Source organism: Brachionichthys hirsutus, chromosome 16, assembly GCF_040956055.1.
Source record: "Brachionichthys hirsutus isolate HB-005 chromosome 16, CSIRO-AGI_Bhir_v1, whole genome shotgun sequence".
Taxonomy (NCBI): Eukaryota; Metazoa; Chordata; class Actinopteri; order Lophiiformes; family Brachionichthyidae; genus Brachionichthys; species Brachionichthys hirsutus.
In genome coordinates, this window is record NC_090912.1 from 7,301,358 (window position 1) to 7,321,525 (window position 20,168).

Below are 20,168 nucleotides of genomic sequence, written 5' to 3' on the forward strand. Positions count from 1 at the left end.
TGAGACTGAGCTAAATGCTGCTGTCAACGCTCATGCCGTTAACATGCTTACGTCTAGCAGGTTTAAAATGGAGAACCATTTTCATTTAGCACGTTATCATGATGATATTTTCCAAATAATCTAAACAGAAAGTGATTCATGATCAAGAAAACTATCAGCAGAGAGAAAACAAAGGAAAACCCTAAATCCCGATGGTGCATCCTCTGCAGACTATGAATGACAGCACAAAGCTTTGTGGTAGTCTGTCTAGTTGTTGACATATTTTACCCTGAATCAAAGTGGTGAGCCAATCAGATCTTCTCTTCTCGTGCAATAAATTTAAACAGTGAAATCGATTGAAACCATCCATTAATTTCTAACAACGTTTGAAGCTCCATTTGATATTTCCCACAAAAGAGCAGATTCATAATTTGGTATGTTTATAAATTGCAGGCAAAAAAAAGTATCTGTAAAAATATGTGGAAACTAATCATCTGTATCTCCCATTTAAACGTGTGACCACATGAGCTATTTCCCTAATCACTGTCTGACAATGACGGCTCATGTGATGGCAGATTATCCGTTTGCTCCTGTGATAACCCGGCCTGCTCTCCGTTTTTATTGACAGAACGCACTCTTTCTGGCTCACGGTTATTTCTCTTGTGTGAAGGAGTTAGACACGGCTAATGGTTTTACGCACACAAACGCGGCAGGCCCATCGGGTGTTCGCATTATCCCGACAATAGAAGGAGTGGTGCGGAATAATTCACCGGTGATTAAATGAGATTCATAACAGAACAACGCCGGACTTGTAAAAACCATTTCCAGGATGGCAAATCCGAGCTTGGTTTATGCTGCACTGCAAAGAAATAAAAGACTATAAATGCTTTCCACAGGAGATTCGCGGGCAAACATGTCATAAGATTGTGGAAAGATCCTGTAAACAGCAAAAACAAATGGTTTGGCAGAGCTTTTCCCTGTAAACTTTAAAGCATAACTATTCACCTAAATAGAACAAACCAAACCAAAAGCGAGCAAAACAAAAGATCACGGCTGATGAGCTTTGTCACCTTTGTAAACTCGCAAGTTCAAAAATAGATAAAACCTCTGTAATTGTGCTGTCGCATCCTCATCATCGAACTCGTTTCACTCTGACGAGAGGAGCAACATTGCTGAACTGCTTCTCTGGCACCAGATGCGATCAGGTCAAAAAGAAAAGCACCTCGGTACAGTTTACACCACTCATGCATAATCGTTTTAAGTCTGTCAGAATCTTATACCAAGTAACTCCTCGTCTTTTGGATAAACATTTTCACCCTCAGTATGACTGGAGAGATTTCTGATCCATTTCCAGGTTAACTGTGACTTTATTTCTTAATTGGTGGAGGCGAAAGTGAGTTTGACTGACAAGACTGACATAAAAACACTTCATTTGGTACAGAAATATACATTGATGACAAGTATCTAGAAGTAAAACTAGTAAAACTTTTGTCACTCTCCGTTTTCCCCACCTCATTTCAATAAGGATGTGCATTGATAACGCCTTAAAATACCTTTTGTGTAAATCGGAGAGAATATTTTTCCTACCCAGATTTCTGGAAGTGTCTTTGAGGATTACGGTGAAGACAGCTAAATGTGTTATTACACGGCATTCAGAAAAACTAATCCTGGGTTCTGTGCCTTCAAAGCAACGGTAATACACAAAAGACACACACTGTGGATACTGTAGGCTCTCATGCCATCGTAGAGGCTGAAGGACAGCTCTGTCTGGGGTGGTCTTTAATGCTGCTTCTAAGTTCAAAGATCCTCCGCAGGTGTTTAAGTCAAGCTGCAGTATGGTCTTATTCAGCAACACACTTTCTCCACTGTACTTCAATCATAATTTATTTTGCCAGTGTGTGTGTGTGTGTTTAATAAATGTGCAAGGCCTGCCTGCTTAGCTACTTTTAGTGTCCAGTTCATTAGAAGGGAATTAGAGTTGACGTGCTACGTTCCTGAGAAGGGAAGAAAAGCCCGGATTGTTGTTGGAGAGGCCAGCTGTGGCCGTGTCTGAGCACCAGCGACAAGGATCTCAGAAAGCCTGCCAAGCTGCTTCATCAGGCCTCGTCTGCTGGCCCCTAACAACACACACACACACACATGCATGAACATGCAGGATTTAATTAAACTCCCCAAATCCAGTGTCAACAGGTCTGCAGCAACCCCCTCTGACACCATAATACCCTTTCTCTCCTCAGGAAGCAGGAATCAGCACTGCTCCATCTTCAGACTGACGCAATCATAGGAGGAGGTAGTCCCAAAAGCTACACATCAAATCTGTGCAAAAAAATGTAAATACAGTATGTGAAGAAAAACAAGTTCCCAATTAAACACCCCCCCACATCATACATGTGGCACACAAAGAGAAAACCAGGGCTTCAACTCCCAAAACGGTTAATCCCATAGACAAATCTGACACACACACATCTGCACAACACACACTTACACACTCAGGAAGACCTGTAAAGGTGTGGTAAACTGGTCTAGACCGGCTGACCTATGAACCGACCAGGTCATTGTTCATAAAGGGGGCTTGATGTGCTGCTCCGTGGGCTGGTTGGGATGGAGGAGGGCTGTAGTGAGACGTGGGTGGTTCTCAGCAAGGGTGCCAAAGTCCCACTAAGGAACATAAAGCTTTAAAATGCACACTATAGAAGGAAGAAAGCCTTTGTGGTTGGGCATACATAGAGATACCTCCAACCCCGAAGAGCATTTCTGTTTGCATCTTAATGTAGGAGGTGTAACTTCATAGTGCCGTTTACTGCTCGATGACAGCTGAGTCCAGGAAGAGACACGTTCCACATTAACCCCTGGGGTTCAGCATCAAGTAGCCTGGCTAGATGACCATTAAATGACCTGACGGCGGGGGCCCTGGGAACTAACCTCCGGATGCTTCAGACAACAGAATAGAGGAAGAGTTGGCACAGAGCACGCAAAAAGAAGAGGTGAGGGTTCAAAACCATAACGACACTCTGCTATTAGGTCACCGGAGGAAAGTCCAGTTCTTGTCACGGCTGCAGCAAAAATGCTGAACGCAGACGGGAGATCACGTTTCAGTGGAAGTGAGGGGGGGGGGACTGTTTTCCTCATCTGACCAGAAGCTGATGGATTATTCTGAAATATTAATATTTTAAAGATGTGCTTCGATAGGCAGAATCTCTTCCAACGACGCAGACATAAATTCTGCAAACGTTTGACAGTACACGAGACGCCAGAAAAAAAAGAAAGGATTCATGCAGTGAAAATTGGCCAAATAAATAAATAAAAATCCTCTCTTTGTGCGACTTCCACCTTGAGTGCAAACTGTGGAGGAGAGTGTTGTGTAACTTTTCCACTGTTATCCCCTTTCAATAATAAACTTCTGCCTCCCAAAGGTCCCGCTCCTTCACACGCCACAAGAATCGGAGTCTTTCTCTTTTAATAAAATAACACCAAGGCAAGGGGGGAGATTCAGATAATAAATCTAACAATGAATTAATAAAACCACTTGTGTATCAATAGATATTTGGTATTTGCATACCACGGCCAGATCATAAGTTCTGCTTTTACTTGGCTCTATTGAAGCAGTCCCTCCACATTGTCCATTGATTTGTCAAATGGAACAAATTGGAAGTGATTTTTAATCTTCGGTGCCAACTTTTCCTACCGTGGTAAAGCCCCGATTCGATGCACAGACTGAAGCTCTCAGTACGGCCGGCTGTAAAAACACAACCCACCAAAATGATCTTGATGAATGAATTGTGGCCCTGTTGAAATCGTGTCCAACTCAACAGACTGCGGTGCCTCTCCAACGGCCACTCGGCAGCTAAAGACCAGCGAGGCCGACGGTTTGGCAGACGCCGCACATGGGCTGCGACATCACACCATCCGGACGCTTCTTGAGCAGCGCTTTTGGCTCACATCGAACCTCAAATAATGGCAGCGCTTGATCCAAAGCTGACATTGCATGATCCAAACCAGGCCATTCTCACCCTAATGTCTGTGTGTGTGTGTGAGAGAGAGAGAGACTTCCCTTCATGGACAGCCAGAACAGGATTTTTGGAAATGCTCGAAACATAAAACCTAGTAATTTATGGACACAAATCATTACTTTTTAATCTTGTTTTTTCTTCAACCCTGGGTAATAAGCGTGCAAATGAGTTAGAGGGTCGACTTGAGAGGGAGAGTTCAGAAAAACAAAGCAAGGAGAGTGCTATAAACCCTACAAAAACTTTTTTCCATTCCAACTTGACTAGAGCTGCAAAAACATTCTCGAGGCGTTCAACAGAGCGCCTTTTATCAAATGCCCTTCACACGTGTTTTGACTCCACGGTGTCTCATAGTCGTGCTTTATCAGAGTCAGTTAACCGAGTCAATCGGCACTCCTGTCTACCAGGACGCACGTCTTTAAAACAAGGCAATCTGACTCATCTCTGAGCGATACGGACATCTCGCCAGCTGTGAATGTGTGTCCAAACGTGCTTTTTCTGGTCCATCAAAGACGCCACATTATCACCCTCATCTCCTTCGTCGATCTCTCAATTCTCAAGGGCAGAAATTCCACTCCTGCCAGATGAATATCTTGCATCTCCAGCATTTATAAACACACACACACAAAAAAGGATTATTTTGCCGGTGACAAAAGCAATCTTCTGAGAAATCGCACAACAGAGTTTGGGATGTCATTCATGACTGAATAAAGTCATCCAATTAAAGTGTACCAACAAAATATATAAACAAGCTATAAACAAGACTGCTCCGAGACAGCCCATACCTCCACCGGGACGCAGAGCTGCGCGTCAGACAGGGTGATCAGTAATACTGGGGCGCCTCAGGGAACTGTTCTCGCTCCCTTCCTCTTCACCCTTTACACCACAGACTTCAGCTATCGGTTAGGGTCATGCCATCTTCAGAGGTTTTCTGATGATTTGGCTATAGTTGGATGTATCAGCGGGGGGGCTGAGTACAGGGCTGTGATTAATGGTCTGAGCTAAACCACCTGCAGCTCAATGTGGCAAAGACAAAGGAAATGGTGTAAATATCTGGGAGTACGCATAGACAATAAACTGGACTGGGCTCGGAACACTGACGCCCTTTATAACAACACCCACCCCCTCCATCAGCTCCTGGTACAACGAAGAAGCACACGGACACTTGGATTGAGAACACCCCCCACAAAAACTGAACGACGTAGAATGTCATTTGTTCATTTAATTTTTACAATGCATCATTGTAAAATTCTATTACTGTTAAGTATGTGTATATATTATTGTTTTCTTTATCTATTTCTGCACTATGTACATTCTGTTAATTATTCTGTTTCTTTGTTGAGTGGAGCATTGTTGCTGATATAATTTCCCTATGGGATTATGAAAGTATTCTGATTACTTTCTGCCTGAGAAGTATCAGACCTCGGCCTCTCCTTTCTCCGTTTGTCCTGGGTCGACAAACTGCACACGAAAGTCTGTGTTTTACTGTTGGTGGGTTCAACGCCGCGACTCTAAATCACCCATTTTAATGAGCAAAGCCGGGATATGTACAGTGAAAACCAATAAAACCCTCACTAAATAGAGAAGATTTACTGTAGCAGAGCCCGACCGACGGAGAATAAAAGAAGGAGCCTGAGCGAGGAAGAGCGTTGCAAGAGATAAGGTCGCATTTGTGTAGTAAATCACGAGAGATATGTGCGTCCTTGTGTTCGTGTGTGTGTGTGTGTGTGAATGAATGTCATCATGAAAAAGCTTTGAGCTCTATCATGCTACGACCGGGAGGGTTACGGAACATAACAGAGAAAGCGACATAGAGATCCTCACAGAGGACGCCGCTGCTTCGACTTGATTGCCATCGTGAGCTGAAGCTGCTACAGTAAGATCCACCCCCATTACCCTCCGTTCTTTAGTCACCCACACCCTCATACACACACAGTTTAGTGTGTGGAGGAAGGCCATGCTGTGTAGCCACCCGTATGAGGGGAACTTCAGTGAACTACGAGGCTGTGGTCGAAAGCAAAGGGAGATCAATGCAAAGACGAACAAACTCTTTTGGAGTTGCCTTCTTAGCCAAAGGATTTGAACAATCAGCATGCATTTATAAAGGCCCCATTGCACTATTACATGACGAGAAAGCTTTGAGCCGTTTGCTGGAACAGCCGATTTAATACGGATGAAGCTAAATGTTTTTGACAAGACAGGAAAAAATACCAAAATGACAATTGCATTTAGCTTTTAAAATGAGTAAAAACAATAGTTGCACAACAATCTCCTTTATTCTTTCTCTTCGTTTAATCAACTTCTCTTTTTTTTAAAGCCTACACCAACACAGCCATCTCTTCCAGCCATCAGCGCCATGTGCCACAGCCAAAGGAAGGCTTGCTATATGTGTGCATGAGGGTTTGCTTTGATTTAACCTTGTTTAATTAAGTAGGGAAGGTCATTTCAGAGACAAATCACACAATGACTGTCTGGGCAAGCCTCAAAACGGCTTCACAAAGATATTATATCCTAACGTAAAAAAAAAAAACATGACACAGGAAAACAGAAAGAGAAGAAATAAATCCTTGTTAAACAAGGCAGCAACATACGCATGATGTTAGGTAAGAGAGCGGCAGAGTTCCGAACAGCTGCCAAAGACGGAACCTGAAATGCTTCCCTTCAAATATGCAAATGAGCCACCTGGAAGAGCGGCGTTTACCTGATGTGACCTGTGTCACATAGTTGCTGTAATCTCTCTGTTCGGGAATGTAGAGCAGTCGTGGTGAACATTGTGTTACTAAGCTGGAGTTGCATTAAAGCCACTGGTATGTCGCTGTTACTCAATACCTGGCATACCAGACTGACAGTTTAAATGTCTGTCTGTTGTTGTGCTATTGCTAAGACACGGTTTACTCTTTTTATTTCTTTCTACATTTCAATTCAACTCAATTCTCAACCTTATTTTAGTGTTTAATTATAAACACACTTAAGTCACTCCTCTGTGGAGTTTCTTTGTCATCAGGATAGATCCTGTTTTCGCAAAACAGTACGTGTTTGCCTGGTGGAGTGAGGAGGGCGATCATCAAAAGAACCGAACCGGTTGGTTGTTTGATTGGTGCTGAAGGCCAGGTGCTCTTAAAATAATGTCACATATATCTGCGTTTATATTTCAGGTGAGTAGTCCCAGCCTCTGTGGCCGACTGCAGCAGACGTTCCTGCAAATATTCACTGAGACATGAATATGCAAACAATGACGATTTCAATTTCACTTCTGGATCAAAGGACGCCTCCTGAAAAAAGTCCATTCTTAGCAAAATGGGTGCATCAAGGTTTAACAGGCGTACCGGTAGTTTTTAAATCACAAAAGCTGTCATGTGCAAGTTGATGATTTAAAGGTAAAGACAGCAGATGGATGTGAAAACAATCTATTGCAATTTTAGTTCTGCACAGTGAAGGCCAGTAGCATCGAGTCAAACACACAAATGCGTTTCGATGTGGAAAAGGAGGAATTTAATGTTAACGTAAAATGAAAAAAAAAGTTGAATGAGGAACATGGGAAAATGCCAGTTTTGGTGACCCACTGAAGAACCAAAGAGGGGGAGGTCACCCACACACACACACACATTCACCCTTCAACCTAACCTCTCCCCCCCGTTGATAGCTCATCTCCTCTCTGCACTCTCTCACCCTCTATCATTCTTATCAGTCACAGCGATAGCAGCAGGCCGTCGGTTTTACCTCGAGACGCCGCGATAAACTGGCCATAACTGCTCTATCCGCAAATACTCGGCACCACAGCTGACACAGCAGCCACACGCACTTTAAAGGGCGAGGGAGGCGAGGGAAATACAAATCACGGAGCTGCTAGAGGAAATATGTTCTCAATCAGACTGATATAGTTGGGAAACTCATCATTATTATGTATGATGGATTCCTCATTCTCTTAACAATAAAATGTGCCGTAATGGCTTCCCTCAGCTTTGAGCGTGCGCTGGCCAGCTGTGTTGTCTGTCTCGGTCTCTCCCCTTAATGAGAAGCGCCAGCTTGTGCAGTCATCAGACCAGTAAACCTCAAAGCGAACCACCGCTCAACCCCCCCTCCCGCCCCCCCCCTCGATCTCCGTGTGTTCGCCTTCGCTGCCTTAAAAGCCCAGTGCAGAGATTCTTCTGGTCTTTATGTCAAGGGCTTTCTCTTTGCTTTTCATTGGCCTAACTAGCTCACATCAACGTGCTCAAATTAGGTCTAAATCCATAGGAAAAAACCCACAGTCATAATGACAATAAACTAATAACACAAAAACAAGACAATAAACAAAGAGACAAACCAGCAGCAGAAAGATTTCAAATAAGAACATTCTCTCTGTGTTTCCCAAAGCGAGGTTCCTGCCCAATGCCAAATAATGGATGGTGAGAGAGGGCAAAGTGGCATTCAGGCTGAAAGCCTCTTCACCCCCCAGATAACTGAGATTGAACCGTCGCTTTCGGACCCCCCCCCCCCCCCTCCCGAGCTGCACCAATTCACCAAAGATGAACTAAAGAAGGTAAACAAGAGCATGAAATGTGAACATGGTTTTGGCACTGCTGTAATCCCGACGCTTCCTCTCCCGCAGACAGATTTATGAGGCTGATTAACTTATAGCACGTCCCGCTGGAACGCCCCACTTGTTCTCACACAGAAGGAACTTGACTGCACTCAATCATCTTTATGTTGGTCATATATTTTTTTTTTTTTGTCACATCCAGGTTCCCACAGAGGCCTGGCTAATTAACCGTGGATGCTCCAAGATTCCATTCACAGGAGTATTGAATAATATTCCTTCCCACAAACAACCTGAAGGAAAGGTGGCCTCGAGAAGAGGTCCCCGTCATGTCTCATGACGGTGCACACATACCGCCGCCAGAGCGCGTTTATGTGTGAAGGCAGAGGGGGGGTGTGTGCATCTACAGAAAACAGATACTAATACGTATGTAGATACTAAATGAGTACAAAGATCACACGCTTATAATAAGTTGGGCTTTGGAATGGGACTCTTCCCAGGATCATTCCAAAGGAGCACTTGATCCGATAAACAGCTCCTACCCTCATCCTCCTGCGTTTGTGCTCACTAATTGTGCTGATGAGTGCAAAATATGACTAATACTTTACATTCCTACCCCAACTGAGCGATGAAAAAAAAATAAATAAAAAAAAGCAGCCCACTGAGAAATGAATTACATAATCACACACCAACGTCTTTTCTGGGTAATGTATAGAGCTCCAAGAATCAGTCAAGTATCATAACTGTTCCACTCAGTTGATCGCAATTTATCATTTCACAGCAGGAATTGTTTTCCTCAGCCACAGGTTTGTCACAGAGCAAAATTCATGGAATTTGGACAAAAGTGTCTTTATGCATCCTTTGACTGTGCCACCCAATCAGCTTTTAGAGATCTGATGGATTGCTTTTTGGAGCTGAAACAAAAAATATCCAACCAACTTAAGTCCCTCCAAAGACATAATGTTTGTTGTTTGATTGACAATGTGGTGAATAATGGAGTAAGTGAAATGTCATTTTGTGGTGAAGCATTCTCCCATGCTTGATCTGCCTCTCTCCTTGGCTTTATATCACTGCTGCAGGGTTTGCTTCTGTGTCTGTTGTCTGCTACTATTTTTCAAGAAGTTAAAATAAATTAAAAAAACACCACCGCAGACATGTTGTAAACAAGAAAACACATACAGCTAAAACCAAGACAGGCTCATCTATCTGAAGGGACACACAGGGTATGATTGCCTCGTATGAATACAGCTGTAATCTTCATGGTGGTCCGCTAGGCTAGCATACAATAGAGTTCACAGCAAAATGATTACGAACCAAAAGCTTTATCAAATAAAAACGGAAGTTTATTTATTTTTTTAACAACAAATAATTTAAGCTAAACAATCTAAAAACAACAAGAAATTCTCATTCCAAAAATAAAAAAGGGGCCTTTACTCTCTCTCAATGGCTCATTTTGCATTTCACTAAAAGGCAAAATGTGACCAAGTGAAAATTAAATTAGTGAATCAATCATGACGCACATGATTTAACCGATAACTGAAAGCCGAGAGGCAGTCCTGCAATGAGCTGGTGTCTCATCCGGGGTGTGTACCCCGCCTCCTGCCCGTAGTCAGATGGGATGGGCTCCAGCAACACCCGCGGCCCATATTTACCGCCGCCGAGGCGGTTATGTAATCGCCAGCATTTGTTTGTCCCTCCGTCCGTTAGCAAGATAACTTAAAATCTTCTGGACGGATCTTGATGACATTTTCAGGAAATGTTGGGAATGTTACCAGGAACATATTATTAAATTTTGGATCCTGGATTGTGGATTAGTTTGAACATTTCGGTAACATTGCAGTCAATGGAGCTTCAAAATGTGTTCCTCAATATCTCGGTTGTTATTGACCGATGTTTATGGAATTTGACACAGTCATTTGGAGTGGGGGACCTCTGTTTCACCACCGAATATACCAACGAATAAAATAATGTGTGCACGGGCAGCACGGTGGCACAGTTGCCTCACAGCAAGAAGGCCACAGATTCAAATTAAACTTGTCTGTCTGTGTGGCAGCGCAATGAACTGGCGGCTTGTCCAGGGTGTCTCCCGCCTCTCGCCCATAGACTGCTGGGATAGGCTCCAGTAGATCTCGTGACCCGGATTTTGGATTAAGCGGTTAAGAAAATGAAGAAATGAACTTGTGTGCAGCTTAGATCTGCAGCGCACACAGGATTTATAAATGTTAGGCAGCAATGGCCTCGACATACTGTAAAGTTGAGCCGCAGAATAAAAGTGACCATAACTTATAATGGAGGAGGAAAATGACTCATGCACTCAGAAACGATGAAGGAAATGAGAAGAGCAGCCAAAAATGAGGTGGGGATTAGGGCCTAACTCGGGTGGAGAAGGAGAACGTCTGCTGGTTGATGAAACACTAGGGCGAATAATAAAATCTAAAAAAAGCTAAACGGTTTAGGGTTATGTATTTCTAGAAGAAAAAAAAAAAGAATGGTAGCAAGAATAAGACATCACACTCACCTCATAAGAAAGCAACATTTTGCCATGCGGCTAAGTGTCCTAAGCTTTAAACCATTAGCAGGTCGGCACTGACTCGGCAGCAAACCAGCGTTTTACTGGTTCCCCTGGGCAGCGTAATGGAGTGGACTGCATGCCGCCTCGCCACCTCTCACACAGCCAGGGAGATTAACGGCCTAAAGTGGTGACGGGACACGCAGCACTGATGTTACACTGTGATTTACAGCACCGGCCAGGTGCCTGCAACCGTCCCGTCATACAGAGCCCAGGCCGGTCTGGTCATTTCAGAGAACGTTCCTCTCAAACGATGAAGTCACTTGAATAAAGCCCTGAGAAATAAATGTACATGAGGAATGTCTTTCATAGTTTCTTGTTACCATGTAGTTTTATTGTGTTATATATATAGTGCTTCTAGAATCATTCACTTGGAGGAGTCAACCCCCCCCCCCCCCCCAAAAAAGAGCTTCTAGCTCTCTACTGCATCTCATCATTCTGTTTCTTAACTACTGTCATCATTGAATTCCTTGTAATTACCTTTACGAGGGCTTCATAAACGCCGTATTATGGTCACTCTGAACCGAAACCATCATCACTTCACAGGCAATGAAATTCTGTATTTTATACTGGGTTGCTTTTCTTTTTTATTCATCTATTTAATTATTTCGAGTGGGAACAATACGTGGCAAGACGCAGCAAAACGGACTTTTCCGAAGGTTTGCTCAGCAAAGTCTAAACATCCTGCAGATTAATGAAAGACAGTCTCCCGCCTAGAAACTGAGCTCATCTGGAGATGACGGCTGTCTTCACCGCCCACCCGAGACAAGCTGAATAATTAAGATGAAGAACCCACCATCACTGCTGCCTGGTTGAAACCGTTTAAGTCCTGGTGGTCTAGCTAGTTACTGAGTAAATGAGTTGGCAACAGAGCGCTGGCTTTGTGGGGCTCGTACATCTGTGATAAGGACATCACAGTAAGATTGATTTCTTACCCCGTCTTTTAATCTCGCTGGCGTTAAAACCCCAGTTGTGGCTGTGACTGAAGGGACACATCTGGACCCTGCAGGACATGCGTGAAATCATTTCTCTATTCCTGCAATTTACTGTAATGGCTTGCAGATGGTACCAAGCGTGTGTTGCACATATTAACTCCTCTACGATAGGGGGCAGAGGGAGAAGAGCAGGAACAGGCAGCAACAGACTGCATGGAGACAGCTATCAGAAAGTAAACCGAGCAAAACACATAAGCGTGGCACAAGGAGTTTGAACGCGGGCGTTCCTCGTCTGGAGGTGGTTTAAGGAGACGCATGCGATGAACTCAAGGCCGGAGGGAGATTGTTTGTCATATTTTTTTCTCCTGCTGAGAATCTCTCCGCCTTCAGCTCAACGGCGGGAGGGTGACAGCAACAGAAATGTCTTTTTCTTTGTCTCTTATCAACACGTGGAGAAAACTGAAGCAGTACGTCAAACCAATACAAATAATGTAGTACTGTATACACAAGAGGCTTCGGAGTTCTGCTGAGTTCTGTGACGTGTGACTCAAAGCACACATTGGCGGCGACACAGTTCCTGTGAGATATCGCCTTACTCTACTGAGTTGGGACTGGCTGACACTGAAACGGGCTGCCAGCTGCCAGCGGGCAGTTTGTTACTATAGTTTTAGGAAACATTCAATCGCTTTCCCCGTTTTGAATATGGATCAGTGAACGAACCAAACGGTGACCCCCATTTGTGTATTAGGTTTACAGGCACGATATATTCCTTATCAAGAGTTTCCATAACCGAATAAAACAGATATTATTAACTGTTTTTTTTATCATTGGTAACCGCATAGGTAGCTCTCAAAAATCCCTTATTGACGAGCATCTCTGGAATATTTCAGATCAGTAGTTTGTTTTTGTGTTTTTTAAGGGGGGGGCTGAACAACCTGCTGCTGCTTAGTCTCGATGCACAGACAGACACCAGCATCTGGCAGTCTTCCAAATGCATGCTCTGAGCAGCAGCAGTCATTAAAGGCAGCATTTGGTTTCGATCATGAAAAAAAACATCAACAATTTTTGCCTTAATTTATTTCAACTGTTCTTTGTGATGTGGATTTTTGCAAACAGATTATTAATAGGATATTATTCCAGTCAATTTATTGTGTTCTAATTTTGCTCCCAATCTTTCCTGACACCTCTTTGGACATTTATCACAAATATTACTGAACCACAAATGTACTCTAGAACAAGTTGAGGTTGTAATGATACGCTAAATTTGGGTCGGTGTGATCACGCAATTAGTGCTGTCAACGTGTCTGGATGCGTGAGAGGAGCTGAATAAAACGCAATAATGAGCGGAACCGGCCTCCCTGGGCAGTAAAGCGGTGGCTCACTGTTTCTTGCTCACCGGCCGTGCAGGTTGACGTTAATCAACATCTAAAACTGAAAGAAGGCTGGCATTCCGCTCCGAGGAGTGCGCGGCACTGCGCGGCACTGCGCGCTGCTGCGGTGCGTCTCGCCCCTCCCTTCAACGCAGCAATAAAGCGCTTTCTGTCCAGGGGAGGCAGCAGCACTAGAGTGCGTTCCATTACGCGCGGGTCCGGCGTACCTCTCCAAGGATTTGAGGGAAGACCGTTTTTGCTACGAAGTTTAATGTGTTCACAGAAACTTTTCTTCACTGTGCACACACGAAAAGTACAAAGGCTGGAGTTAAATCGCCTCAGCTGCGTTTGGATAAAGACCGAAGCGCGGCTGGACTCGCGAGTTCATTTCTTCAAAGTTCAGGGTAAGAGTTTCCCCGATTTAATTAATACATTACCGACACGCATTTTCCGGGATTGGAACGTTTAGGACGGGATTAAGGAGTTCTTGGGCGGATTAAATGAACAAACACAGGCACAACGGACAAAACCCAAACCCATTGTAAAGTAAATTTCTCATTAAAAACAGGTAATAAGATCATTTACCTGTTGGGCAATAAATGGCGACTATATATAAGAATATATCTTGGTGAAAAGTCACTAAAATAATCGCGCTTCTGTAATTGTGCTTTTAACGTTCAGTGTGTTTTACTGTCATAAAACACAACTGAGGAAGAATTTTAACGCAATACACTAAATCCATGTATCTGGGCGCCTCGTAATGGCAGCGGAGTTGGTCTTCAATGAAACACATTTCTATAACCGGGGCGGTAATGAGTTTGGGCTGGCGTTGGACCGCAGGACGCCGCGCAGCGCGCAGCACGCAGGGGCCGAGCCGAGCGTCTGGACCGCACCGAGCCGCGCTCACCGCAGCGCGCAGCTGCTTCTGCGCGTACAGGGACGGACGTGAAGAAAGGTCAACAGGACACGAGTGTCGGGGTCAAATCATACCCGTCTATAGATGTGTTTTCAGAAGCGTGAACTACAAACCAGATTCTCGTGATGAGATTTGGCCCGTCACAAACAAGCAGTGAGTTGGATGAAATTATCAAGAGATGCTGTTTACCAGCTCTATTCTCATATTTAAACTGTATACTTTTGTCTGACATACAGAGAGGTTCAAAAACCCAAATTTTAAGTTGAACACCTCAATCAGATGAAGATGCTGAGTTGCGTCCAGAAAACTAGACTTTCGGTTTTCTTCACCTTGAGTAGCGCAAGAGTGATTGAGTCAGACTCCTGAATTCTGAGTGACCCTCTCCACTCATTAACTAACATCAAGTGAGATCAGCACATATTTGTACAATCACTAAGGAGCTGTTTGTTATTATGTTCTCTGATGATATCGTTCAGCTTTACGAACATTATATCAATGTCTGAGTCTCTGAGAAGGAGCATGCTCTAGTCCCAAGTTTTTTTTTTAAAGTAGAATTAACTTTCCAACTACACAAGTGTTTATTATAATTGAACCAGGCATAGTTAAATGTAATTCCAGTCAAAAACCACTTGAAATAATCAAAAGTTCTAAATGCAGATGTAGCAGGGGTTAAATATTCATATTGCCTCAGGTGTTTAAACACTGCAGTCAGATTAGCATCTTGTATATTCCCTCCCCAAACAGGCATAGAAAATCTCCTAATTTTTAACTGGGGGCAAAACAGTCAATACTCCTCCAATGGTCCTGCAATTAAACCCTTACACTGGTTTACTGCTTGTTTCCTTGCCGTGTGTGTGTGTTTTTTTTTTAATGGCTGTCACTGTAGGAGAAGTGGCCGTATCATTGATAGTATAAAACGGTGGTAGCTGATATATAATAGGTGACCAGACACAGCAAACAGCCACAGGAGGCCAATTATCCTTCACTGATGTGGGGAACTTTCAGACCGCCATGCTGCAGATTGTAAAAATTAAAAAGGCAATAGAGCGGCTATCTCCAGTGTTTATGTTGACACGGAGATACTTCTTCTGAGAGCCGGAATGGATATAAATGATGCACATGAGGATGAAGAGGGTATAGTCTCGCCACCTCTTCCCAACTTGAGATGTAAAAATCAAAGCTACAGCTTGTCAAGATATTAGTTGCATAATAGGTGTTGACAAAATGACGATAAAATGTGCAATGGTGTGTGATGTGTGAGCATTTAGTCAGGCACACTGGGTGGATTATTCCTGCCCCACAGGACATTTCTTTGCAATTCGATGTTGGTCTGTGGACGGAAAGTATGACTAAAGCGAAGGAGTCCTCTGGTATAAAACCCAATTTAAACAATTAGGCTCAGGCCTTCTGTCACAGCACACTGACCGTGATGCCAAACCCACACGACCATCCCAGAATCCGGTTTCCAACATTATGTCAGATAGCGCTTATTCATTCTCAGAAGATCCAGGCTGGCAATTCATTATCTGCGCCAAAGATCTTGGGAAAAGAAGAATACAGATCGCTAAATCTGGATTATCTACAGTGGTGTTTTTGTTTTTTGGTTCGGCAGTATGGCTAAAAAAGATCTGGTAAACATCTTCCTTTAAATAATCATGTCTCTCGCTTGTTTTTCTTCAAACATGCTACTCGTGCCTCTTATAGCAAGGTCGCCGTTTTATGAAATTTAGAGGCAGAGCCTGATGAATCTCACCCTCTACACCAGAAGGATTAGAGGGTTAAAAGTCAGGTGCTGAGGCGAGGAGGCCTTGGGGGGGGCAGGGAAGGTGGCGGAATGAGATGAGGATGAGAGTGAGACTCTCAAACAGCAGGCAGAGAGAATGGGGTTGGAAGAAGTGTGTGAATGCGTTTTTTGTTCCTCTGGGCTCTTCACAATTAGGAAGACGCCGGGGCAAGTGACAGATAGAGACATACAAATGACTCAGGTGATGCACGGCCCTGTTTGGCAACCAGGAGCGAGAGCGACTCTATGGAAGAGGCACCTTAAATTAGCTTCAAAGGCCTCGGCCTCACACATCAATGCTGGCCAGGCGGTATGTGGAGGCAAACCCCAGCCTGAACGCCTGCCAAGCTAAATTGAAGAAGGACTTGCCGTTGCAGCCAAATGATGTGTTCTGAAGAACCACTTCAAAACCCTACACACACACACACACGCACATACCCACACACACACACATGGAGCTGATGGCTTTGGAGTGCCCCAGCTCGAGCTTGAACCCCAAATAACTGCTGTCCCCTGAGTCCATGGACACACACACACACACACATGCTCACTGTCATCAGCTTTTTTACCAGCTTGTCTGTCTTCTAAAGCGCATGAGCCCCTGAGCCACAGTAGCCATAAAAGCTTTGCATCTGAAAGATCCCCCCCCAGCTCCTGTGAAGTATTTACGGCGAGCAGAGAAGCGAGAGACAGATGGGGAATGACTGATGAGAGAGGATGAGAGGGAGGATGCTCATCCCGAAAAACCACCACAAATTGCTGCATTTCAGTGGGCAGCCAAAAAAAAAAAAAGAAACAGCACTTAATCTGAGGTTGTAATTACCTCTTGTTTGCACTGTAATTAGGAAATAAGCCTTGAACCTGGTCTTGCTTTGGACAGGGAAAGCAAAGACCTCAGAGACACTTTGTTGAGTCAAAGCAAAAAGAGGACGAGAGATTTCGCTTTGAGATGAAGGTCAAATATTAAACCACTGAGATGAACATTAGCTGTTAACGTTTCACAGAGTATGGATTGAATGATAAGACGGCGGAGTGAACTTTCTAAGGCGTGTGTACCTGTGGGTCAGTGTGTGTGTGTCGAATGTCCGAGACATCGATGCAGACTCTGGTAAAGGTTGTCGCGTATACATGCAGAGGTTCCTTCTTGTCCTACAGTCGATGTTGGACGTCTGCTGTCCCCTTTCACGCATGTCTATTTCTGTCACCATCATGATTACAACGAGAAAGAAGAAAACCGGCGCGTGGATCCGTGCGAAATCCGGCGCGTATCCATCCTCATACCAGCGGTTATCAATCCCAACCAAAATCATTCAATGCTACAATCAAAAGCTGAGCAGGTATGACAGCACAAGTCACAGCTCGTCTCCCGCGCGGAAAAACATGACAATTCTTTCTCTTGAATCCACATCAGGATTTGGTTTTTGAACCGATGTTTTGAGCTGTAATTTGGACAAATTGATGGCTGCTGTAGATGATGCCACGACAGAGTGATTCTAACATGAACGCCAGGCTTGTCCGCTTGGAAGAGATTGAATCATGTTGGAGAAGAGAAGGAGTGATACTGAAGAAGAAGCAGACAGGGCGAAGGGTGAGGAGATATTTATGTTTAACAGACAAACACAGAGGAAAAGAAGAAACTTATAGTGAACTGAAAAGCTGAAAAGTGTCAGTCCACAAAAAGAAAAAAAGGGAATGAGTGTATAAAAACCGGTCCGTCAAAAGAGAACAAATATGACGGTAAACAAATCGTCGCCAAAGAAGGTTAAAAGGTACCACCAACAATTTGGCAGCGTGCTGTCTGCACAAATTAAAGGCCAACTTCTCATGGAAAGCTGCAGAGGCAGAAGCTGGAGTTATTACAAGGCAGTAATATTGTTTTCGATCATTTTATTTTCCTTAAAAAGTGCTAAAGTCAGCGAAGGAGCAGTGCAGTAATGGTCATGATTTATATTTCTTTTGAGCATCTAATTGCACGAAGAAAAAGATTTACGCTACTGGTCTGAGAGGAAGACGGTGAACTCTGGGACCGGGTCAGTGTACGGAATCCCACTCATAACACACACACACACACACACAGACAAGATGGACAGTCTCCACCAGTAGCAGGGATGCATTTGTTGCGCTGAGCTAACAGAAAAACATGCATAAAATCCTCTGTGCAGCAAAAGGTCTTATATCAGGCCAGCGAGCCAAACCGAACCCCCGGAATGTGACGTGTTATTTTCAGACGTAAACGCTGCACTAAAGGTGAACATGGCAATGCAAAAGGAAAATAGAGGATTCAGGTGTTACAAACGCGATTCAGTCATTCTATTTTCCACTTCCACATACTGTTTGAATCAGCAGAAAAAAAACACAGTTAAGTGGAAACATACTGGAGGAGTGAGTCTGGTGAGTTCAGCGTGAATAGGGGTACAGTTAACAGCATGTCTGTGCTGCACAGATGGGACCGAAGAATAAACTGTTTTATGACCGCCCACTGGCAAAGACGTCTATCCATTAATCACAAACGTGGCTCATATTTATGGTTCCACAACACCAAGATGTCTGTTACTGAAAGCAACAAACACAATTCAAAGCGACAAACACGAGGCACAGCAAATCATTCCGTGGTTATGGATAATGAGAAGCTAATCATTAACAACACACACACACACACAAAAGAAAAAGTAAGCAGTTTGGGCTCAGCCGACTTTGTCGCATAAAATCAAAAGTGTTCTTGGGATTCAAAAAACTGAAAGCCACAGTGTAAGCAATTATTCTAAACAAACAAAACCTTTGAAGAAATGAAATCACAATTACAATAGTGACCTTGGATGTTCTCCTGAGGGAAAGCCTATCTCACCAGCTTAGTAGCGTGAATCTCAACTCGTCCGGCAGATCACATCAGGATCTGTGCTGTGAACTATTTATGAGAGAGGGTTCAAAGCGGCGCGGGGGGGCTAAAGACAATGCTCCACATGCACAGAGATGCTTTCTAACCACGGCCGATGGCCCGATACCACGGGACAAGGAGCTGACAGAGTGAAGAGTGGTCGGCCTGCATTCCTCCCTCTCCTGTTCTGTGGCGCTGCTGCAAGGCCAAGCAACACTCAGCACGCTCCTAAACACAGCTGGAATCTGACCAATTAACAGCCAAAATACTTCCTGTTTGGGTTGCGTGCCATTAACAATGCCTGACAGGGGGTGGAGTCCAAATAAGTGGAAAGAAGACCAAAAAGTACAAGTCCAAAGTATTTGCTAACAGGTTCAACGATTCGTTCTATTTTCAGAGTACGGAGACCTGCAGCCATAAAGGGGGGAGAAAGCGGATAGGAGGAGGCTTCTTCTCTGGGTGAGTGAGGAACGATATTCAAGCTGACTGTTTGTGCCATTTGAACAAGATGTGGCCAGCTACCAATATTATGAATAGTCTGTTACTACAATAGAACTACGTGTCGATTATCATAAAAAAGTCAAAGTTTCAACTTTGACACGAGTCATAATGAGACTCTGAAAATTTGCTTCCAGAAATCCAAATTACACATTTTTAGCGGCTCTTATTATATTAACCGTAACACCCTGCTTCCTCAATGGGGTCCTTTCACACAACTCTGTGCCTCTTAGCAAGACTGGCAGGAGAACAAAAGCAGCTCTCTTAACACACACGCTGCATTTACTGGAGGCAGCGAGGCTGCGTGGGGTTACATACAGGGGCTCAGCGAAAAAAGTGACTGGAGGAAGTCATGGTCTTTAGGATTCCTGTTTGGATGCTGAAGTTATGTAACAATAATTATTCTTCATCAGTGATTAAATGATCCTACTACGCTGGCCGGATAAACCTGCACGCTTTAGTTTATTCTGTGACACTCTTTCAAATTGCATTGCGTACATCTTTAGACATTCCTAGAGCCTTATTTGACAACTCTAAACCCAGACCAGGAAACATCTACACCCACTGGAGTCATGCCTCATTCCTGCGCCGTGTGCTATTTGGCAATGAGCTGTGACAGGGACGGTCTGGGCTTCTAAATACCAACACATACATAGAGAAAGACTGTAGCTTCAGGCCGGTGGAGACGCACTGCTACCCCTGATAAACTGCAGCCTT

General features: G+C 44.0%; 1 protein-coding gene across 1 annotated transcript in view; it reads right to left on the reverse strand.

The window, feature by feature from the left end:
- Window positions 1-20,168, reverse strand: part of LOC137905323 (mitochondrial import inner membrane translocase subunit TIM16-like) — an 86,022-nt gene that overhangs the window by 13,229 nt on the left and 52,625 nt on the right. The window contains exon 10 of the mRNA XM_068749548.1: window positions 10,036-10,041. Within this exon, the coding sequence (XP_068605649.1) occupies window positions 10,036-10,041 (6 nt within the window). The remainder of the gene's footprint in view (window positions 1-10,035; window positions 10,042-20,168) is intronic.